General features: G+C 40.9%; 1 protein-coding gene across 5 annotated transcripts in view; it reads right to left on the bottom strand.

The window, feature by feature from the left end:
- The window catches only part of LOC132830004 (lysophospholipid acyltransferase 2-like), a 93929-nt gene that overhangs the window by 21103 nt on the left and 48225 nt on the right, over positions 1-24601 (bottom strand). For 4 of the 5 annotated variants that reach the window (XM_060847462.1, XM_060847461.1, XM_060847464.1 and 1 more), the window contains 5 exons: positions 23829-23906; positions 15294-15389; positions 7030-7085; positions 1623-1677; positions 121-307 (listed from right to left, as the gene is read on the bottom strand). In XM_060847462.1, coding sequence (XP_060703445.1) covers positions 121-307; positions 1623-1677; positions 7030-7085; positions 15294-15389; positions 23829-23906 — 472 coding nt within the window. The remainder of the gene's footprint in view (positions 1-120; positions 308-1622; positions 1678-7029; positions 7086-15293; positions 15390-23828; positions 23907-24601) is intronic. The other variant, XM_060847463.1, reaches the window with a different exon arrangement.

Below are 24601 nucleotides of genomic sequence, written 5' to 3'. Positions count from 1 at the left end.
TAACAAAGTCTAAATTAGCATTACAGTCCATAAATGTAACAATGTATTCATGTGGGTGCTTTTTACCTTTTAAAGAAAATTTTAAGAAAAGCTAAAACAACGTCCAGTATTTTGGCATACCAGAGATGAAGGTTCATTTGGAGGGCACTTGTTGCTTTTCTTCCCAATGGCAGGATGGTTCATTCCAACCTCAAAGTTTCTGCCCTCAATGAAGCTGATGTAATCATTGTATGAGTTCAGAGGTCCTGCAAGGATGCCCATGAAGTTGAGATTGTAGCTCAAATACTCAAGGAGACTTGGTATTCGCCTGAAAGCACCAATAAAAACATCATAATTCAAAAATGTTACAGGAAAAGCTACATACAATTAAGATGTTGCATCACAGTGTTTAATGGAAAGACAATGGTGAATGGGGGAGCCAGTCGATGGTGACATTTAAATATATTTTATTGGCCGGTGGCGGTATACATTTCAAGTCAATGGCTTCCCCATTTGAAACAAAATCCTTAGCTGGTCAAAAGCTTTGACCTGTGCTTTCTCTGTCTCTCTCACTGGCTATTTCCTATTCCCAACAATATGTAACCTCAGTGTTATTCTGTATCAAACCAAGAGAGAACTAACTGTGATGATAACAAAGGGTATAGATTAAGAACAGTAAGCTATAGGTTCACTGGATTATGACATTGAATCTTTTGGATTGTAGTTAAGAACATATAATTAATTCACTTCTAGCCAGCTCCTTCTCCGTTAAGAAGAAAATCATTTTCAAGGTTTGAAGCTCTGATATTTTTTTGAACAAAATTCTCACTCTAGCTTTCAAGTCCCTTTACGTACCCAGCTCTCCCCATCCATCTAATCACTACCAGCTCTACAAGCCTCTGCAATCTGAAACATTGCTGATGTATCAGCACTCCGCCATTCTCAGATGTGTCTTAATTGCTAACAGCCTCAACTCTTGAATTCACTCCTTAATTCTCTTTCCCTGTCTAGTTCTCTCTCCTTCTTTAAGACCCTCCCAGAAACCTACCTCTGACTAAACATTGGTCATCTGCCCTCATATATCCTACGCAGCTTGGTGTCAAATTCTGTTTGGTAATATTCCTGTGAAATACCTCAAGCAAATGTGCTGAATTGAAGGTATGATATAAATGCAAGTTATTGTAACTTACTACTTACCTAAAACTACCAACAAATATGACAAGTGTTATCGCAAATGAATAAGCACAGTTGAAATTATATCATAAAGTGCTACAAATAAAACCAAGCTGTTTCTTTGCTCCCTATTTTGGTGGAAGTGATTAATGCAAAGCTTTCCAACTGGAAGGTGCAACAGCTAACAGGGTCACCAGACAAATTTCTGGGTTCACAAACTCTAAGGCAGCACTGGTTTCAGTCCCAGTACGAAATACCAGTAAAACCAGTAAATGAAACATTTTGGTCCGACTGAACTTCATAATGGGAGAAAGTTTGGGAAGCGTTGGTTTAACAAGTTTGGATTAACATCTCAAAGTTTTTCAGATGGATGGTATTACTCACAAAAACAGTTATCATTCTTATTTTCCGAAGAAATCACTCTTTGCAAATCCAGCCCACATCTTCCTGCGTGTGTATTCTATACCTACCTCACCGCTAAACGCTTCTGAGATGTACTCAGTTCACTTTCATCTCGGGTCAGACCTGAATGGAATCAAGACAAAAATGCTTGGAATTTTTCAGCACAGCGATAAAATGCATTGATTTCCTGGAAGTTATCACAGAATAAAAGGGAAACCCCCTGTACAACCCCCTGGGTTGTAAACACGTTCAGTTCCGGAGTCAACTCACAAGTCGATTTATATACCATGCCAGACAGCATATAGCAGTTTTTCATAGGTACATGAAACCGTCATATGTTGGGTCTTTAAAATGGCACCTCTGTATATCATTGCATTTGTCAGTCAGACATTCATAAATTGGGGACCCAATGTATCATTATTGCAGCTCAACACACCTCAACGTGTATCAAGTGCACCAATCCAATTTGCAACATGACTAATTTTACACAGTTTAGCACCACCATGGCCAATAGGTGCACAGGTAGATCCCATTAATTGCAAGTTAACTTTTTTGACCGCGACTTGTTGGGGAGGGAATGTTGGCCAGGATGTTACATCGAGGAAATGCTACACTTGGAGCAGCAACGCTGTTGGAAATTTCTGGTGAGGGAATGTGATCGGCACCCAGAGGAATCCAATGCTTCTCTTTGAAATGGACCCAAAACATTAACTTTGATTTCTCTTCACAGCTGCTGCCAGACCTGCTGAGCTTTTCCAGCAACTTCTGTTTTTGCTTTTCTATGAAGGGTTGCCACAGGATCGTTCACGTTTACCTTGACTGGTGCAGCCAAGGACCCAATCAAGGTTGACTCTCCAGTGCTGCGCTGAGGTAGTGCTGCACTGTTACAGACCCATCCTTCCAGGAAATGTAAAACTGGGGCTCATCTTCTCTCTCAGATGGTCACAGAATAATATGGCCCCTATTTCAAAGGAGACCAGGGGAGTTCTCCCTTGATGATAAAAACTGAAAGCTTGAGGTTTAAAGGGGCACTACCTAAATGCAAACCTCTTGCATGGATTTTTAATTTTATTCTTTTCTGGGACATGGAGTCCCTGGTGAGGCCAGCATTTATTATCCCTCCTAAATTGTACGGAGTGGCTTACTCGGCCATTTCAGAGTCAACCGCATGACTTTAGATGTAGAATCACATATAAGCCAGCCCATGTAAAGATGGCACATTCCCTTTCCTAAAAGGCATTAGTGAACCAAATAGGTTTATATGATAATTAACAGTAACTTGATGCTCACAATTACAGAGACTAGCTTTCATTATTCACTTATTAATTGAATTTAAATTTCATCAGCTGCAATTTGAATCCAGCTCCCCAGAGAATTAGCCTGGGCCACTTGAGTATTTAGACCATTGATATTAAAACTATGAAATGAGCTTCTCTTTTCTCTTCTCCAGAAGGAAAGCATCTCTAACGCCCTCACTACTCCGCTAGATGACTCAGCTTAGATTCCAATGTTTCAACCTTCATTCCACGTAAGGGAGCATACCAAACTGAGTCACAGCCATGTGTTTATTGTAGTGATAGTTCGTGACATTCTGTTCCAGATCGGTGATGATTACATCTGTCAAGTGCTTTTGTCCCTACCTCAGAGCCAAGAGGCCTAGGTTTAAGTCCCACCTGCTCCAAGGGTGTGTCATACATCTCTGAACAGATTAATTAGAAAACAACGAAGTGTTCTGTTCCCTCTGAGTACTTTCTCATTTAGATTCTTAAGGAGAGGCAGAGATGTAGTGATATTGTCTCTGGGCTAGAGTCCTACTCTCATGCTATGGAAGGTGGGTTGGAATCTCACCTGAGCAGTTGGTGAAATTTGAATCCAACAAAAATCTGGAACTAATAACTAATCTAATGGTGACTATGCGTCGATTATCACAAACAATGCCCTTTAGGAATTGAAATCTGACCTCCTTACTCAGTCTGGCCTACATGTTGTCTCAGACTCACTACAAGTCCTCAGGTGGCACTGTGGCAAGCACTGCTGCCTCACAGTGCCAGAGACCCGGGTTCAATTCCCACCTCAGGCAACAGACTGTGTGGAGTTTGCGCATCCCCCCTGTGGGTGTGCTCCGGTCTCCTCCCACAGTCTAAAGATGTGCAGGCCAGGTGAATTGGCCATGCTAAATTGCCCGTAGTGTTAGGTGTGGACTTGTGGGGCCGAAAGGCTTGTTTCCACACTGTAAGTAATCTAATCTACAATGTGATTGATTCTCATCTGCCATCAGAGATGGTCTAAAAAGTCATTCAGTTCAACAGTAATTACTTACATAATTAAAAGGACCTTGGAGGTTTGTCCTCATTTCCCTGAAAACTGGTTTGGCTTTGTCTCTCCCCTCCCTTGTAAATTGCTGTTTTTTCTGTATACAGCTGTTAATATTAATTGTTTGTAAACTGCACTGTTTAATAAAATTTTTAAAAAATAAAAGGATCTTGGCTGCACTTTTCCATTCTTTCAGTGGCCAATCCCACCAAACCCCAGGAAGAATGGGAAGATGGAGTGAAAGGATGTGGGGGCAGCGAGAAACAAAAGGTCAAAGTTCACTACCCTTATGCTAGCTTTTCACCCACATGAGGGTGGGAGTGTTGTGAGGGAGCTCTCAGAAGTCTATTGAAAATCTCCAGTAGAGGGCAGTAGAAGCCAAATCAGGAGTGCGCACCCTGACAACTTAAAATAATTCATGATTTGGAGATGCCGGTGTTGGACTGGGGTGTACAAAGTTAAAAATCACACAACACCAGGTTATAGCCCAACAGGTTTCACTGGAAGCACTAGCTTTCAGAGCATCGCTCCTTCATCAGCTGATAGTGGAGGACTCAATCCTAACACAGAATTTATAGCAAACACTTAGTGTGATGTAACTGAAATTATACATTGAAAAACTGATTGTCTGTTAAGCCTGTTAGAATACCGTGATAGTTTCACTTCTTTCATGTGTAAATCACAAAACCTTTGTTTAAAAAGTTGCATTCTCAGGTTTGCTGTTAACAATGGTGATAGCTAGACAATATGTTGAAGGTGTTAGCCTCCTGTGTTCTCTATCTATGACCTGAGGTTTAGATTGATTCTAATCTAAAAAGTGAGATAATGGAGTTTTACATGAATTCATGCAGTTTTTGAGCTCAGAGTTCTACATGAATGCAAGCAGTTTTTGAGCAAAGTACAATGTAACCCTGCAAGTACAAATTCACCCCACAAAATATATGTGTGCATGTGGGTCTTTGTCTGTGGGTGTGTGTGTCTGTTCAGGTTGGGGGTTGTGAGTGTGAGAAAGTGTATGTGCAGTGAGTGTAGAGTGTCTTAAGTCTGTGAGGGGGTGCACGTGTGAGTGGAGGAGTGTGTGTGTCTGTAAGGGTGTGTGTGGTTGTCTGTGTGCGCCTCTGTCTATATGTGTGTCCATACGTTTGTGTGTATAGGTGTGTGTGTGTGTGTGTGTGATCTGACTACCACCTGATGAAGGAACGTCGCCCTGAAAGCTAGTGTGCTTACAATTAAACCTGTTGGACCTTAACCTGGTGTTGTGTGATTTTTAACTAAAATAATTCAGATTGATTGGAATGATGCACCTTCATCCCATTTCAGACAAACTAACCGTGCAATAATTAGAAAATTCAAGCTGGGGAGACAATGCCCTAATTGCTAGACTATTAATCCAAAAACTCAGCTAACATTCTGAGGAGCCAGATTCAATTCCTGCCGTAATTTTGAATTCAATTTTTTTAAAAGTCTGGAATTGAGAATCTACTGATGATCATGAAACTGTTGATTGTCGGAGAAAACCCACCTGTCTTACTACCATCCTTCAGGGAAAGAGATCTGCCATTCTCTACTAATCTGGTCTACATGTGATTCCAGACTCACAGCAATGTGTTTAACTCTTAACTGCCCTCTGGGCAATCAGGATGGGCACTGAACGCTTAAAAAGAATTTTTAAAAATCCAAAGGCCTTCCTGTCTACAAAGTTCAATGTTGTGCATTTGACTCGATTTGTTACTCTTACGCGTACAGAAGTACAGTATTGTCTTATGTGCATTACAGGCAGACCATATAAGTGTATCAGAGTACCAGAACAGACTGCATGATACAATGTTACAGCTTCTAAGAAGGTGTAGAGAGAGATCAATATTAATATTAAAAGATCTCCATTCAAAAGTCTGATAACAGCAGGGAAGAAGTTGTTCTTGAATCTGTTTGTGTGTGTATACAAGCTTTCATATATTCTACCCAATGAAAGAGGCTGGAGGAGAGTATAACCAAGCTGAAGGGCTCTCTGATAATGTTGGTTGTTTTTCTGAGGCAGTAGGAAAATAGATGGTGTCAATGAATGGGAGGCTGGTTTACACAACAGACTAGGCTGTGTTAACAACTCTCTGTAATTTATTATGGTCTTGGGCAGAGCAGTTGCTATATCATGGAGTGATGCATCCAGATAGGATGCTTTCTATGGTGCGTCTATAAAAAATTGTAAGGGTTTATCCCCAAAGTCTATCCCTCAGTGACTAAATCAGATTGTCTGGTCATTATCATGTTACTGTTTGTGGGGACTTTATGTCCACAAATCTTCTGTTGCATTTCCTACATCACAGTGATTATTTATCACGTGAAAATGGCCACCATGCTTGCGCAGACATGGTCTGTAATGTAGCTGGGCTATGATAGGCTGTGAAAAGCATCAGTGCGTGCATATATTGCTGATGTCACAGGCTGGAGTATGGGGGTTGCGGGGACCAGAGAGTCAGGGGGTGAGGAGGAGGTAGGGTACAGTCTGGGACAGATGAAGCAGAGACTCCTCCCTCCCTGACAGTAACTGCAGTGTCCCCACATAGACTGAACCCATAACTGTCTGCTCCCCTTCTTCCAGATCCACCTCCTCATCCAGCCACTGGAATGACGCCCTGCCCATGTGCAGGCAGGGCCAGGAATATCAGCTGACTGTCACACGATGCTCCTGCGTGAGCATGCTCATTGCCACCATCTGGTGGTGGCAGACATGATAAACATGGCCTTAAGTGACTGTGGGCCAAAGTACTCCATTGGCTAGAAGTATTTTGGGCCATCCTAAGCTACTTAAAGGCAAATCTTTCTTCTTTCAAAAGGAATCCATAGGAATATGAAAGTTGCCACCATGATCAATAAGTAGCATGGATGCAGTTAAAAGGGAACAAGAGCGTTAAGAGAAATGGAAGGATATGTTGTAATGGTTAGCTGCAAGGGGCATAGGACGATGTTTGGACCACTAATAATGGCCTGGATCTGAAGAGCCAAATAGCCAGATTATGTAAACTTAGTATGTTGTTAGATTGGGATCACGGATAGGCCTATCAGCCTTGGTCTGTTCTACCTTTCTCTTTGATGATGACTGATCGGTATCCAAACTGCTCAAAACATGAGCTGAATTATTTTCTTTCATTTCAAATTTCTTACCGTCACGAAGTTCAAACGCCAACTTTGTTACTTTCTGTGTGATCACCATCAATGGCCTACAATTAAGAGAAGACAGTTCAGTACATAAACAATAAAAGAGCAATGCGTAATTTACTTAACCCCCTTCTGGCTTTTTGTCTTTAACTGAGATGTACTTGTGAAATTGCAGATAATACTAGGTGACAAATCAAGGACCAAGGTCTGGGAATAATGCATACAACTGAATGTGACACACCCTTCAGGTTTCATTCACAGCATCAGTAACTTGTTAAACTTCATACCTAGATGATATCACCAGCAATCATAAATTAAATGAAAGCTAAAGGTCAAATGTAAATTAAACTGAATGATTTCAGATCAATGGTTGCCTTTATCAAAGTTCTTTCTAATGAGTCAATTTCCAATGATGCAACTTTCTTTTATATATTTGACATTCTTAAAGTAAATGATGGTGATTGTCTTTTACTCTAGGACAAAGGTAGTTATGAGGATGAAAAGTTAATGGGTTAATATGGTGACAATTCCTATCACTAAGTGAGTGATAAGGAAGCAATAAAAATATTATCAACATTTTTCCTTATACACCCACACACAAGATTATTGGATTGTAGGATTCAAAGCAGCAGAGGGAGAAGAATCGACAATAGCTTGTAAAAGGGAATTTGATTTTTAAAAACTGTGAAAAGAAAATAATAAATGTGCAAAAGGGGCTGAAAAATTGTTACTACTTTGCATAGCCCTTCTAGGGAGCTGCCAGTAGAGATGATTGAATTTGTTTTATTTATTCACGGGATCTGAGGGCATTGCTGGCTAGACCAGCATTTATTGCCCATCCCTAATTGCCCAGGGGTTAAGAGTCAACCACATTGCTGTGGGTCTGGAGTCACATGTAGGTCAGACCCGGAAAGGATGACAGTTTCCTTCCCTAAAAGATATTAGTGATCCAAATGCATTTTTTCCTGACCACCAACAATGGACTTGATGACTGCAGATTTTTTTAAAATTCAAATTCCACTATCTGCCATAGCAGGATTTGACCCCAGGTCCCCTGAACACTACCTAGGTCTGTAGATTAACAGTCCAGTGATGATACCACCCGGTCATCGCATCCCCTGGCCTTGTTTTATTCAGCATGGATCTCAATTGGCCTGAATCTGAAGAACTGCCATTTGTCTTGTTCTACTATGCCCTTCATCCAAGCACATAAGGTAATGCTATGGACAATTGCACAGAGATCCTGTCTTGACCCTTAATCAACCTTGATTCAATTTAGGAGACGTCAGAGTCAAACAGCACAGAAACTTACCCTTTGGTTCAACTTGTCCATGCTGACCAGGTTTCCCAAACTAAACTAGTCCCATTTGCCTACATTTGGTCCACATCCCTCTAAATCTTTCCTAATCATCTCCCTGTTCAAATGTTATTTAAGTATTGTAATTGTACCCTCATCGACAACTCCCTCTGGCAGTTCATGCCACATATAAACCACACTCCATGCGAAAAAGATGTCCCTCAGGTCCTTTTTAAATCTTTCCCCTCTCACCTTAAATTCATGCCCTTTAGTTTTGAATTCTACTACCCTAGGGAAAAGACTTTTGCAATTCACCTTATCTATGCCCCATGATTTTGTAAGCCTCTACAAGGTCACCTCTCAACTTCCTACACTCAAGGGAAAAGCATCCTAGCCTATCCAATCTCTCCTTATAACTAAAACCCTCCAGTCCAATCAACATCCTGATGAATCTTTTCTGCATTTCCAATATAATAATATCCTGGATGTAGGTTTGCTCGCTGAGCTTGAAGGTTCATTTCCAGACGTTTTGTCACCATACTAGGTAACATCTTCAGTAGGCTTCAGGCAAAGCACTACACATGATTCCTGGTTTCTATTTATACGTTTGGGTTGGTTATGTCATTTCCAGTGGTGATGTCATTTCTTGTTCTTTTTCTCAGGGGGTGGTGGATGGGGTCTAACTCGATGTGTTTGTTGATAGAATTCTGGTTGGAATGCCATGCTTCTAAGAATTCTCGTGTGTGTCTCTGGCTTGTCCTAAGATGGATGTTTTGTCCCAGTCGAAGTGGTGTCCTTCCTAATCTGTATGTAAGGATACTAAGTGAGAGAGGGTCATATCGTTTTGTGGCTAGTTGGTGTTCATGTATCCTGGTGGCTAGTTGAATACACCTATACCGGGTATTCAAAAAGAATGGATACCCAATGAACACAGTCCACCGATTTCTCAGCAACAAACCCAAACAAGCAGACAAAACACACCCAGAAACCCTAACCACTCTCCCCTACCTCAATGACATTTTGGGAATGACTGTCAGACTTCTCAGACCCCTTGGCATCACGGTAGCCCACAAACCCACCAACACACTAAAATAGCAGCTAATGAACTTGAAAAACCCTTTACAGACAACAAGCAAAATTAATGTCATTTACAAAATACCATGCAAGAACTGTAACAAACACTACATTGGACAAACAGGCAGAAAACTAACCACCAGGATACATGAACAACTAGCCACAAAACAACATGACCCTCTCTCACTAGTATCCTTACCACTTTGGCTGGGACAACACATCCATCCTAGGACAAGCCAAACAGAAATATGCACGAGAATTCCTAGAAGCATGGCATTACAACCGGAACTCTATCAACAAACACATTGAGTTAGACCCTGTCTACCGCCCCTGAGAAAAAGAACAGGAAATGACATAACCGCAGGAAATTACATCACCACAGGAAATGACATTGCCAACCTGAAGAAACCCAAACATATGAGTGGAAAGCAGGAATTATCAGCAGTGCTTTGCCCAGAGGCCCACAGAAGATGTTACCTAGTAGGGTGACGAAATGTCTAGAAGAGAACCTTCCAAGTCAGCGAGCAAACCTACATCCAGAACCTCAACCTAAGCTACAAATCTTCTCAAAACTCAGAACACCCTTCCAATAGCTGGGTGATTTGAATTGTGTGCAGCATTCCAAAAGTGGCTTCACAATATCCTATATCGCTGTAACATGAAGTCCTAACTCCTCTACTCAATGCTGTGATCAATGAAAGCAAGCATACCAAACACCTTCTCCACTACCCTGTCTACCTGTGATGCCACTTTCAAGGAACTATGGACCTGAATCTCGAGGTCACTCTGTTCAACAATGCTCCCCAGGGCCCTACCATTAACTGTGGAAGTCCCGCCCTGGTTTGTCTTACCAAAATGCAACACCTTGCATTTATCTAAATTAAACCCCATCTGCTGCTCCATGGCCCCAGTGGCTCAGCTGATCAAGATAGAATACAATGGCACAGGATGGCACACTGATAGAGGATGGTGCATGTTTTTCCATGTATTTGTCTACTGAGTGTGAGCACTGCTGGAAAGGCCAGCATCAATGGCTAGGACAGCTTTTGCAGTCCATCCCTAATTGATCTGGAGCTACATGTCCACCATGGGTTGTAATAGCAGATTTTCCTTCTGCTATTGCAAAAGGGTAGTAGTGAAGCAGATGGATTTTGAACAACAATGAATAGCTTCATGGTCACCTTAACGGAGACTAACATGACATTCCAGATTTATTCATCAATTTCAAATTCTACCAGCAGGCACAAAGGATTTCAACATGTTGTCACCAAATCATTAATCTGGGCCTCTGCATTTTACTGGTCACTGTACCAACATGGTACTATCTCCCCCTTGCCACAAAATACCCCACCAGTGACCTGATTTTGAAGCTACAGTGTTTATGTTGCTCATTCTTAAATTTCGGTTAATGATGATCCTCAAGATATTGATGGTCAGAAAATTGACAATGGGTTAAAACCATTGAATGCCAAACAGAGGCAGTTGGACTACCTTTTCTTCAAGATGGGAATTGCCCAGCTCTGTCAGGAATTTAATGGAATTTTTTTCCACTTGCCTGGGTGAATGCAGCTCCTACAATATGCAAGACATTCAACAGCACTGAGGACAAAGCAGCCTAATTGCTCATTCACTAATCCACCACATTAAATCATCCTCTCCCTCCATCACTGACACAGCATGACTATAATGTGAGCTGGATATAAGATGCATTGTAGATGGTCACCCAAGTTTCTTCAACAGGAGCTTCTAAACCTCCAAAACCTGAAGTATTGTCTGAAGTTTGGTCTCCTAATCAAAAGGGAGATATTCTGGCAATGGAGAGTGCAACAAAAAGTTTACCAAACTGATTCCTGGGATTACAGGGCTGACATGCAAAGACAGACTGGATCAGTTAGGATTATAATCACTGAAGTGTAGAGAAGAATGAGTAGGAATTTCGTTCTCGCTATAGTTCCATAATTTGTTGATTAATTAAGTAAACTTCAACATTCCTGCAACATCTTTCATAATCTCAGGATGTTCTAAACTGATGTCCAGTCAATGCAATTCTCTTCACGTGTGGGCAATATTGCAATATAGGGGATGTAGCAATCAATTTGTGCTTTGCAAGAGTTCACAAGCTGCAGTACAAGTAAAAGATTGGGATGTGTTGAGTTCATGTTAAGTCACTGCACAAATCCAATTTCCATCTTTCAAAGGCGAGCCAACTTAGCAAGTTATCACCAACTCCTGCTCTAAACCATGCAATCAATTTATTCAATCCCACAATGGTTAGTATTTCTATGAAATTTTCCTCTCTTGTACCCTCCAAGTCCCAAACACCACTATCCTCTACACTTGCTCTCCCCCTGAATCCCTGTGCAGGTTACAATCAGGATGAGTGCACAACTTGTTACTCCAGCTCATTATATTGCAGGAACTTGAAGCTGTGATTCTATCTTTTCTTAGCTGTTCTCCAGCTTAATGCAATTCAGCCCTCATGCAAAATAACTAGTATTCCCTGATATAATATTCTCTTCATTATCTCACCACCTCAATCTTTGGGGTATCCTGCATAGTGATCTTTTACCTCAGTTTCTGCAATTTATTTATTCCAATTAACATTGTTCAAGTCTAACAGAACCAAGTGTTCCCAAGGTCATAAAATAATGCACGCGCTTCAGTATGTCATCATCAAATGAGCTTCCATCTTATTTTGAAACAATTGCATACAAGAACTACTGGAAGAGAGGGTCACATGACGCATCAAATTCAACCCTGCCACTTAAGGGCTACAATCTCATTTTAACATGGATGCAAGACAGTCATTTATTCACTCTAGCAAAAAATTTAGCCAAGTTTGTTTCTATTTTCATTCCAAATTAATTCAACAGAAATCCAGGTAGTGTGCTGTCTTGGGTTATGAAACCTGGACCTTCCTCAGAATGACTGGTCTGTGGCATGACAATTTCAGGAACCGTTAGGCGTTCATATAACAGCTTGCACTTACATTCTGCCTTTATCATAGTAAAAATATTCCATAACACACTTCACAGGAATGATACCAAACTTAGAGCAGACGATGAAAACTTTAAAAGAGTATCCTTAAAGGTGAAGAGCAGGGGAGGCAGGTGGAGAGGTTTAGGAAGAAAAATACAGAATGCAGGGGACATCTGAAGGCTCACCCATCAGTAGCAGAATGTAGAAAATCAGGCATATACAAGAAATTAGGATGGGCCTAATACTTAAGAGCGTGAGTCCATGTCCCTTGGTCATCCCCTTGCTGTGAGGTAATTCTCTGAATCTCAATTTTCCATCTTATTTACCAGCTTAAATAACCTAGCAAGATCATCTTTGAGTCATCACGTTCTTGGGGGGAACATGATCTGTTCAAATGTTCCAATTTTTCACATCTCATTGGCCAGGAGGTTATGAGTTAAGGGTACAGCTACAAAGGTAACAGAAATTGTTTTAAGGTTTAAGTAGGGAATTCCAAGAGATTCATTCTTACCTAACCCAGTCATTGGAGAAGAGATCGGATTGGTTGGAATAACATTTAGATTTAGATTGAAGTTTTATTGTCATGTGTACTCAAGTACGGAGTACAAATGAAAAGTATACAATGTTGCCACACATGGAACCACCTTAGGTACAATGTACAAAATCTTCAGGGACAGTACAAAATCTTTGTTTTATCGCCAATTCAGAATTACTTGAAAGTGTTCATTAGGTTAAGACACAATATAAGTTATTGTAGTTGGTAATTTTAGTGGCGAGTCCAATTAAGTAGAGAGTGCTATACCTGACCATGTTCCAATCTGAACTGGTGAGATAGATGATAGCTGACCACTAGTTTGAACCTATTCACATCGTCATCTGATTCTTTAAAGTACATAGTCATTTAGATGGAGGATAAAGGAGTTTCTGTGATCAGCTTCCTGACCATAACCCAAGGGATACATGACAGCAACTTACCAATGGACTCTTCAATAGCACATTCCAAACCTTTTTCTTAACTTTATTCATGGATGGTGGTCATAATTGACAAGACCAGCACCTGATTGCATATCCCAAAATGCTGTTGGAAAAGTGGTGAAGAGCCACTTTCTTCAACTGATGCAGTCCATGGGGCTAGGTTCACCTATATTATTGTTTAGGAAGGGAATTTCAGTATTTTGACCCAGTGACTGTGAAGGATTGGTGATAAAATTCAAAGTCAGGATGGTATGTGGTTTGAGAGAACTTGGTGGTGCCAAAATGCACCTGCTGTGTTTGTCCATCTAGGTGACAGAGATCACAGGTTTGGAAGGTGCACCTGAAGGAGTCTTGGTGAGTTATTGGAGTGGACCTTGTAGATGGTACACACAGCTGCCACTGTATGTCAGTAATGAAGGGAATGAAGGTTAAAGGTGGTGTCAATCACTTGAGTTACTTTGCCTGGTTTGTGTTCAGCTTCTTCAGTTTTGTTGGAATTGCACTTAGCCAAACATGTGGACATCATTCCACCATGCTGCCAGGTTAAACTTGTAAATGGTGAGAAGGCTTTGGGGAGTCAGGAGGTGAGTTATTCTCAGGAGATTCTTAGCCTCTAACCTGGTCTTGGTGTCCCTGCATTTATATAGCTAGTCCCATTCAGTTTTCGGTCAATAGTAAACCCTAGAATTTTGACAGTGAGGGATTCAGTGATGGATGACATCCAAAAGGACAAGGATGGGTCCATCGAAATTCCAACAGGACAAAGTCCAGCTGTCGTCCATACACTATCTTGACTTGAACAAAGATCAGCCTTTCCTGCATTATTGGTGGAACAAACTGCTGGAACTCCCTATGTAACAGGATTGTAGGAGTACCTGCAGCACACAGACCACACTGGGTCTAGGTGGTCAGTCACTTTATCCATCTTAAGTAGTAACTAATATAAGGCAGTAAAGCTAGCCTTGCCAGCAATGCCTCAGTCATTTTTAAAAAGAAACTCACATCTCCATACATGAGAGAAGAAAAGCTGTCGAGATTTCCTTGAGTCTTGCCAACGTTTTGGCAAGAATGGGTTTATTTGAAAGTACATCAGGTAGCTAGTAGGGCAGGATCATAGGACACAGAATTTATTGTAAAAGATCAAAGTGTTATACAACTGAGGTGAGGTATTAAACAAATCTAGATTGCTGTTAATCACCTAAAGTAGGGATGCAGGTTTCGATTAATTATTATGTAAATCCCAGAACTTCTTTCAACTCACAGTATGGAGACAACTTAAAGTTTTATCAGTATATAAAAGAAAGGTGACATCTCAGCACAGGCAATGCATTAAAGGTGTGAGGTTAGAGTCTATCTATATCCCAACCTTGAGTCAGAGTGGTTCTATTTCCAAAGTCAGAATTTATAAAATGTCACATGGACTGACTGCCTACAGATTGTGTGCTTTTTGAACAAAATACAATGTATCTGCAAATACAAATCTGCAAATGCAAATTCACCTCATAGATTTACACACACACACACACACACACACACACACACACACACACACACACACACACACACACACACACACACACGTCCCCATTCTAAGTGATTAAAGACTTAATAGTAATCTAGGTTTGTGAATACATCTCATCAGTTGTATGATGCTATGATCTTTCACAATAAATTCTGTGTCCTATGATCCTGCCTCATTAGCTACCTGACGAAGGAGCAGCATTCAAAAGCTTGTACTTTCAAATGAACCTGTTGGACTATAACCTGGTGTTGTCTGAATTTTAACTTCGTACACCTCAAGCCCAACATCGTCACGTTTTAATGATATTGTAGGCACTTACATAGAGGCAACCAGTCAAATCAGTGCATACATTATGAAGTAAACATCACACAGAAATCAATAACATTTCAGATAAAAAACACAAAGTATTACTCCTATACTCACCCTGAGAAGTCAGCAGACCGCTCTTTGCCGTCAAACCAATAAACCCGGATGATTTGACACATGGTCAGATAGGCCATTGCTATCAGGAAACTGTATCTGAAACAGCATAGTAAATCATGAGTCAAATGACATAACCTCACAATAGCTGCTGTTATAGATGTTCCTGATATTCTAATGCATCAACCAGCTCCTTACACTCACCTCTTCTGAAATGCTACTGAGACCAGCATAGAATTAGGAAAGAAGAGCAGAGTCTGTGTTCACCCAAGTTGCTGACAATGGCAAGTGGGGATTCTCAAGGATTCCAGGACTCTGATGATCAGATCCAAACCAGCCTACACTTGTATCATGCAGAGATTTGCTGAGAACCCCATGCTCACACTCTCACTTGCAATTGAGTGTGATAAATCACAACCGAGGATTCACTCCCAATCCGTGCTTTAGACTCCAAAAAAACAGCCATCCTTGGCCTAGCCTTTTCTCCAACAATTCCTGTGCTGTGGTCTAAGGTGTTTATATAAAATAGGTTGTTCCAGAGAGTTCACACATCATAGCATCCAGAATGTACATTAGAAGAAAATTCAAGCAGTTGTGCTAAAATGTCACAATGCGCACTGGATTGTTGACTATGTATCTTTGGGCCATGTCTCAAATTGAGCCAGGATTGACAGGTTGCAAGTTTCATATTTCTTCACCTTCACTGGCAAGACCATGATTTATTTTAAATAAGTAAGTTGACAAACTTGGATAGTTATGCTGATTAATGTGGGACTAGAGTCATAGATAAGATTGGCAACAAAAAGGCAATTGTTTCTGAATGGGCAAACAAATTTTAACAACACACCTGAATTACAGATTGTAAACTACATGATGTCATACCTTAGACAGGGACGTTATGAGCTTTCAATCAATACTTTCACAACTGCAGGCAAACAGCTTATTAAAATAACTGCATGTCACAACTGACACTGAAACTACAAACACACTAAATCTCAGGCAGAACTACCTTTTTTCCCACTTAATAGAAAATGTTTTATCATACTATGATCACTTCAATCAAACACTTTTCACTCATCCAGGACAGTTTTCCAAGGGTGGGAACTTTCAACTTCCTACAGTAGTTAGGAAGGCAAATAGTGTCAGTGGGGAATGCAACCAAACAACAGCCCCATGGCCTTTAGTCTAGGCCAGGAGTAGGGAACTTGCAGCCTTATAGGCCATTGTGTGGTGGCCTTTTGAATGAATCCAAATTTTGCAGAACCAATCTTTTATTTTTTATTAATATGTTTTTTTTCCATCCTTAATTATTTTTATTTTAATCTTAAAATGAATGTATTTAAAATACCAGAGTGTAAAAGAAGTACAATGAAAGGTTCTCTAACTTTGAGAATCATGACATCACACTCAAATTAGCATTTCAACCTTACCTAGTTGATGTCTCCAAGGCTCCTAAAGAACTACAGATGGAAATGATTGAGCTCTCAGAAGATGACATTTTTAAGTCCTTATTTGACACGAAGAAAAATTCAATTGAAATATGGAAAAATGCAATCGAATACCCATGCCCTCGGCAACATGCACGAAAAATGTTTTCTTGCTTTTCAACCACTTATTGCTGCGAATCTACATTCTCCTACTTAACCAAAATCAAGATGTCCTTAAGGTCACAAATGACGGATACCCATCTAGAGGATCAGCTAAAACTGCAGACCTCCACGCTGCAACCAAATATTCAAACACTTTCCACAAAAAGCAGTCACAACAAAGTCGTTAAAAGGTTAGTTAACTTTAGAATTAACATTGTTTTTTCTTTTTTTTAGTTAGTTAGTACATAGTAGTTAAATTTGTACAAAATAATGTGAATTTTGAAGAATATATAATTGAAGTTTCTTGGATGCGGCCTTATTAGATTACAACTAACATAATGTGGCCTTCCAACATGAAAATGTTCCCCACCTCTGCTCTAGGCAGTACTGATTGACTGAGACAGGACTTCCACTCTCTCGCTCAGTAGTTCCACTTTAGAGGGTTACCAGGTCACTCCGAATGAGAATGGAATACAATATGGGAAAATGGGAGGTCATGCACTTTGGTAGGAAGAATAGAGGCATAGGCTATTTTTCTAAATGGGTGAAAATTCAGAAATCTAAAGTGCAAAGGGACATGGGAGTCCTAGTCCAGCATTCTCTTAAAGTTAACTTGCAGCTTGAGTCAGTAGTTAGGAAGACAAATACAATGTTGGCAATTCTTTCAAGAAAACTTGAATAGAGAAGCAAGGATGAACTTCTGAGGCTTTGTAAAACTCTGGTCAGACCACGTTTGGAGTATTGTGAGCAATTTTGGGCCCCATACCTCAGGAAAGATGTACTAGCCCTGGAGCATGTTCAGAGGAGGTTCACGAGAATGATCCTGGGAATAAAAGTCATTTGAGGACTCTGGGTCTATAGTCAATGGAACTTAGAAGAATGGCAGGTGGGATCTACTTGAAACTTACAGAATACTGAATGGCCTGGACAGAGTAGATGTTGGGAAGATGATTAGTAGGAGAGGCTAGGATCTGATGGCACAGCCTTAGAGTGAAAGGAGAATGGAGAGAAGGAAAAACTTCTTCAGCCAGAGAATGGTGAGTCCATGGAATTCATTGCCAAAGAAGGCTGTGGAGGACAGGTCATTGAGTATATTTAAGACAGAGATAGCTAGGTTCTTGACTGTCAATTGGATCAAATGTTACAAGTAGAAAATGGGAGAATGGGTTTGAGAAGCTTATCAGCCATGATTGAATGGTGGAGCAGACTCAATGGGCCGAATGGCCTAATTTCTGCTCCTATGTTTTATGATGTTATGTTGAGAGAGCTCTTAGACGATGAGTGCAAGGAGGGTGATGTGAGGGGGATGGAGATCTTGTTGGAGAGACTATTTGGTGAGGCAGCATTTGTGTGAGAGACAGGCCTTGGGGTAACTGGTGGGGGGAAGAGGGGAAGCAGATGGGGCAGTGGAAAGGGAAAAATTAGCTAAACGTGGAAAGGGGCTTTTCTAGAGAGATCCCTTACCTTCCCATTCAAGGCCTGAGCAGATGACCTGTCACACCCTCCTTGTGCCCCTGAATTCCTGCTAAGGTAAATCCGACCCAAGTAGAATTGCAGACTGGTCAGAGACTGGTGGGAGAACCACACAGGGAATTTTGCACCTTACCACCCCCTCCCCCACGTTCTGCCACACCTGCTGGCAGGGTACAGTAAAATTGTACCCAGTGTGTACCGATGTAGTGCTGCATTATCAGAGGTACTATCTTTCAGGCAACAAACTAAACTGACATCCTTTCTGCCCTCACAGAGAAGGTGTGCGTTTTACAAAGTTCTATACAACATTGTTGTATACAAGTTTAATCCTGAAACTTTGTTTTTTAATTCCAACACTCTGGAAACTAACCCTTACAAAATATTTCTATAAAGAACCTACAGTAATGAAATGTTTAATATTCAGTGCTGTAGCTGCACATGCTTACTGTAAATCTACAGTCGTATTTGCTAAACATAGGCTGCACAGTGTTAGGAAGCAGTGTGTTACAACTTAGATTTTTATCTAACATTTCTCTCAGTCAAAAACCACAATTGCCCACTCTGTGAGTGGGCTGTGACTCCCTGCACAAAGATTAACAATTACTCTTTCATATTTTCCAGTGGAAAATGTACAGAATGCTTACATTGCAATATGTATACATTTTGCAGACTTTCATTTTCATTGTGACGATTTTCATTGGGGCTGGGAAGGAGAAAATAATATTTGATGAAACAGACTGATGAGTGCTGGGAGGTCCTGTGGAAAACAAAAGCTCCAGGAATATATCCCACTAGAGTAAACAGCTATAAACCCTGAAGCTGATGCAAGATTAACTGAGGTTAGATCAATGAAATATGGCTAGCCTTCCAAAATTAGGATGGTTTTAACACAACAGGCAAACACTGCAGAAATGAAGCAGGTTAATGAAAGTTACAGTTTGAACCCTTTGCAGTTTACAAATAAATAGTGTCATCTCCACAAAGAATCCTAGAAACTTGCAAAACAGCATGACGTTATTTGGCTTATCACACCTGTTGTAACGTTTTGAATGATTAGATGTTCTTAGTCCCACGTCACTGCATTGTGTGTCTTCAGGCTCAACTATTGGGTCCAACTCCCTATGAAGTCAGTTTCCCACGTACCTTCTCAAGCAGAATGTCTGTTTTTTTCATTAAAAACATTTCTCTTCATCTCCCTTATCGATATTTGGCCATGGACTTTATACTCTCTGGTTCTATATACACATGGGTGTCTGAAGGATTTGTTTTTATCTATTACTGATTGATTCGCTCCTGATTAACATCTCCTCAACCTGAGAATGGTTTGAACTCAATCAGTTCATTAGATTTAAATGCCCACTGTTGTTCCCATGTCGTTCCCTTGCCAAGCTGCCCATGAAATTTCTAAGAACTTAACTTCTAAAATTGTCAAAATGTTTGTTCTCCTCAGAATATGGAAGTGTTAGTTCTGTTAGCTCAGTTGACTTAACAGCTAGTTTGCAATTCCTGATGAAGGGCTTTTGCCCGAAACGTCGATTTTCCTGCTCCTCGGATGCTGCCTGACCTGCTGTGCTTTTCCAGCACCACTCTGATCTAAACTCTGGTTTCCAGCATCTGCAGTCCTCACTTTTGCCCACCTAGTTTGCAATGCAGAGTGATATCAATAGTGGGTTCAATTCTCACACCAGCTGAAGACTCTCCATTTCAATCTCCCCCCTTGCCATGAACCTCAGGTTAAACCATCACCAGCTGTCTCTCTCTGTTGCCTAAGCAGCCCTGTGATGTGGCAATACCATGGAGACTTTACATTTATGTTTCTTACAGCAGCAAGAGATGTTCATAGTGGTTAGGCCGAAGTAACTAACTGACGTTTAGGGTATATAAAAGTGTGGAGCAGGGAGTGGATGTGATGCAATGAAAACCTAAAGATTTCAACAAAGTTAATCACCACTATTACTTTTCCAGATTCATTTTTTTTGTATTCTTAGCAGTTAATATCCTTCACCAGTAGATTAGTATTCCCAAGTTCCTTTTTGTACAAGGTATGGCACATCTAACCTTTGTATAAATAATATTAATTGCTTAAGAAAGGTTTAATTGCAAATGTGCATTTCATCAGGACCACTGCATCACAATAGTAAAGAATGGTCGAGATGTGTATTTCTGATCATTGGCAGTCCTGTAGAGTGAAGGCCCAGAAACTTAAGCTCATCTATCCATCTCCTAACTCACACCAAGCTTTATTCATCCATCATTGCTGCCCCAGCTGACTGACAATGGGCATGGTATGATTTTAACATCCTTGGCTTTGTTTTCAAACCCACCACAGCCTTGTCTCTGCATCTCTATGGCCTCCTCCAGTCCTACAAACTTCCAAAGTCACTGGGTTTGAGTCTAGTTCCTCACCCATACATTCCAAATTTCATCAAACCAACTTTGGCAGATGTGCATTCATGAGCTTTCAAACAAACTGCTTAAGCCCCATTATCTCTCCGACATTGCCTGCTTTAAGACACCCCATGAAACCTCTCTCTTTAAGCAAAAGTTTGGCCACATATCCTCATATCTTCACAATGGGTTTACAGTCAAAATTCAGCTTCATAAAGCCACTGTGGAATACATTAAATGTAATGCATTGATGTTTCACTGATCCCCTGACCAAATGTGGCATAACTACAACCCCAATCCATGAGTCAAGTCCAAAATCATTGAAAGCCACTATGCATCCTGCTTGAGAGAAATTGAAAATTGATATTCAAAAGATTGTTCTCTAGGGTTATTCCATAACTGACCTCCTTTTCTTTCGTTGTCTGGATGTAGCAACATTGAATCTTATAGAAGGATGTTCCTGACAACTGGGGAGTCCAGAACCAGGGACTCACAATCTAAAGTTACGGTGTAGGCCATTTAGGTCTGAGAGGAGGAGAAATTTCCGAACTCAGAGTGGTGGGCCTGTGAAATTCTTTGACACAGAAAACAGTCGAGGCCAAAACACTGAATATTTTCAAGAAGCAGTTAGACAAAGTTCTTAAGGCTGAAGAGATCAAAGGGTTTGGGGACAAAAGCAGGAACAGGGTACCGAGTTGAATGATCGGACATAATCGGATTGAATGGCAGACCAGGATCGAAGGCCAAATGGCCTATTCCTCCTTCTATTTTGTATATTTTTATGATTAAATATTAGGTCAGATTACCTCATGAAACTTGGTCATTGGTTCAAGACCGCCTTAAAGGAGCTGAGGGAAGGTTGACGTTGGGGATGGGGGAAGGGAGTGGTTACCTAAGCTCAGAGACTCCAGGCAGAAGAAGGCACGACCTCCAATGGCTGGGCAATGACGGGGGAATGGGTGGAGGGTTGGTGTAAGTTGGCAGGTGGAGGACACCAGAATTGAAGAAGATATCCCCACGATTGTGGGACTGCTGGAAATGGTAGAGACAGTGAAGCTGGTGAGGTGAGGCAGACGGATTGCTGGGATTTGAAATATTTCAATTTGAAGATGTCAAATTTGAGATGATCGCCAGACCATTTACAGTGATTGTTCTCCTTGGAGAGAAGAAGGCTGAGAGGAGATCTGGGAGATTTTCAAAATGAGGAACAGGCTGGACAAGGTAGATAGGGAGAAGCTTTTCTCATTTGTAAAAGGAATAAGAACGAGGGGGTGTTAGATTTAAAGGGATGTGCAAATGAAGCAAGAGGTCAGGAAAAATGTTTTCACATAACGTGTAGTTATGTTCTGTAATGTACTGCCTGGAGATGCGATAGAGGCAGGTGCACAATCGAGGCATTCAGAAGTGGCATTGGATGTATAGAAATGGTCTGCAGGAATATGGGGAAAAGGCAGGAAATTGGCACTAGGGCCAGAACCAGTGCAGACACAATGGGCTTAATAGCCTCTTTCTGCATCATAACAATTCCATGATTCTGTGAAGAGTCAGAACAATAGGATTAAACACTGGAAAGCAGAGAGCACAGGCTGGGATAAAGACAAACAAAGCAGCTTTTGTAGAAAAGCAGACTGACAAGTAAAATTCTCATTTGGAGAAATTGGTCAAAAGTGTGATACGGATTCTGCTTCACAATCTAGGGCACTCAAAATGCAAATCTGATTCTCAACACGAGCATCTAGCCAGTGGAAACATGCCTGTGGTTTCTCAAGTATGTCTGTTGGCCTCAGCTTTCAGTGAGTCCACTTCCTAAATAAAGAAAATACTGCACATTCTCCAACAGTTTTCCATTCAGTATTACACACAGAAGACAGGCAATATCCTCACTTGCTACATTCCGGTGGAAGGACTGATGAATCTCTCAAAACATTAGTTTCTCTGTTCTGTGGATACATTAGAGATGCTTAGCAATATTACAAATAAAATAAGGACTATCCCAGCAGATCATGCGATAAAGATAATATAATTAAGGTCACAAGATTCCAAATAATGGTAATGGAGGGGAATGTGTCAGCCAGTTTACACATTGCCAACCCAATCGCAGCACCTCTGACATTGCAGCACTCCCTCAGTACCACATTGAAAGTGTCAGGTTATGGGGTGTAGGTTTGCTCGCTGAGCTGTAGGTTTGATATCCAGATGTTTCATTACCTGGCTAGGTAACATCATCAGTGGCGACCTCGTAGCCCTACACACGGATGAAAAAAACCACCAATTCGACTGGAACAACACATCTATCCTGGGTCAGGCTAAGCAAAGACATGCCAGAGAATTCCTAGAGGCCTGGCAATCCAACCATAATGCCATAAACAAACACATAGATCTAGATGCCATCTATCAACCCCTCAGAAAACGAACAGGAAATGACATCACCACAAACCCCAGGAACCCCATCCAGGACAAACATATAAATAGAAAGCAGGAGACAACAGCTTCGCTTCACTTGGAGGTCGCCACTGATGATGTTCCCTAGCCAGGTAATGAAACGTCTGGATATCAAACCTACAGTTCAGCGAGTAAAGATACACCCTAATCCTCAACCTGAGCTACAAACCTTCACAAACCTTGCAAAAAAGGGTCAGGTTATATTGTGTGCTCAAGTCTTTGGAGTGGAATTGAATAGACCTTCTGTTTCAAGGATAAGTGTGATTCCCATTGATTAAAGGTGTGTTATTGGCCTCTGCTCTTATGGTTAAATAAAAGAGGTAGAGTATGTGGATCATTGAGAATGATTTTTGTATCATAGAAATGCTCCTTCTCAGGAACAATTCCACCACATAATGACTCATGGTTAAGGAATCCATTAGCAATCATCATTAAGATTTCGATATGAGTAGTAGAGAATTAACCAGATGACTGAACCCGTACATCCAGTAAACAGGCTTCAGAAGCAAGACACATCAGCAGTGAAATACAAAAGTTTATGGCTGTAACAACTACTTTAATCCAAGACCACTTGAAGAAGATAATTGATCCAGAGGTACTTTGATTAAATATTAGCATTACCTCAGAAAATGAAATGGTTACTCACTTGTGAATTCTCTTCATGTGCACGGTCACCATTACGCAATACAATAGGATTACTTCTCCCAGAAAGTAAACAGTATAGCTAGAATGGAAAAAAAATCACATTCAATACAGGACATTGAGCCACATTGACAAAGAGATAGGTAGGAGAAAATGAGGACTGAAGATGCTGAAGATCAGAGCTGAAAAATGTGTTGCTGGAAAAACGGAGCAGGTCAGGCAGCATCCAAGGAGCAGGGGAATCGACTTTTCGGGCATAATCGACGTTTCCTGAAGAAGGGCTTATGCCCGAAACGTTGATTCTCCTGCTCCTTGGATGCCGCCTGACCTGCTGCACTTTTCCAGAAAGAAATAGGTAGTCAAATGATTGATTTAAAAATCATGATTAGGGCATGTGCCCATTGTGATGGCAATAGTACTAAAATAAGTAATCATAACTCATAACATACTTATAGATATATAAAAATAAACATATAGTACAAAATAATAAAAAGGATAGTACAATTATAACATTGCAGTACACAAATGGCAACAACATTTCAAAGTGCAGGTATTTTTTAATTTACAGAATAAAAGTGAAAGGTCTGTACTTCCTAGATTTTCTACTGAATTAAGACAAATTACAAAGAATGCCAAGTACGGTGGCATGTGGGCGGCACGGTGGCACAGTGGTTAGCACTGATGCCTCACAGCGCCTGAGACCCGGGTTCAATTCCCGACTCAGGCGACTGACTGTGTGGAGTTTGCACGTTTTCCCCGTGTCTGCGTGGGTTTCCT

This window comes from Hemiscyllium ocellatum, chromosome 30 (assembly GCF_020745735.1).
Source record: "Hemiscyllium ocellatum isolate sHemOce1 chromosome 30, sHemOce1.pat.X.cur, whole genome shotgun sequence".
Classification (NCBI taxonomy): domain Eukaryota; kingdom Metazoa; phylum Chordata; class Chondrichthyes; order Orectolobiformes; family Hemiscylliidae; genus Hemiscyllium; species Hemiscyllium ocellatum.
Note: the sequence above shows the minus strand (reverse complement) of the source record. Positions and strands in the feature narration are given on the sequence as shown.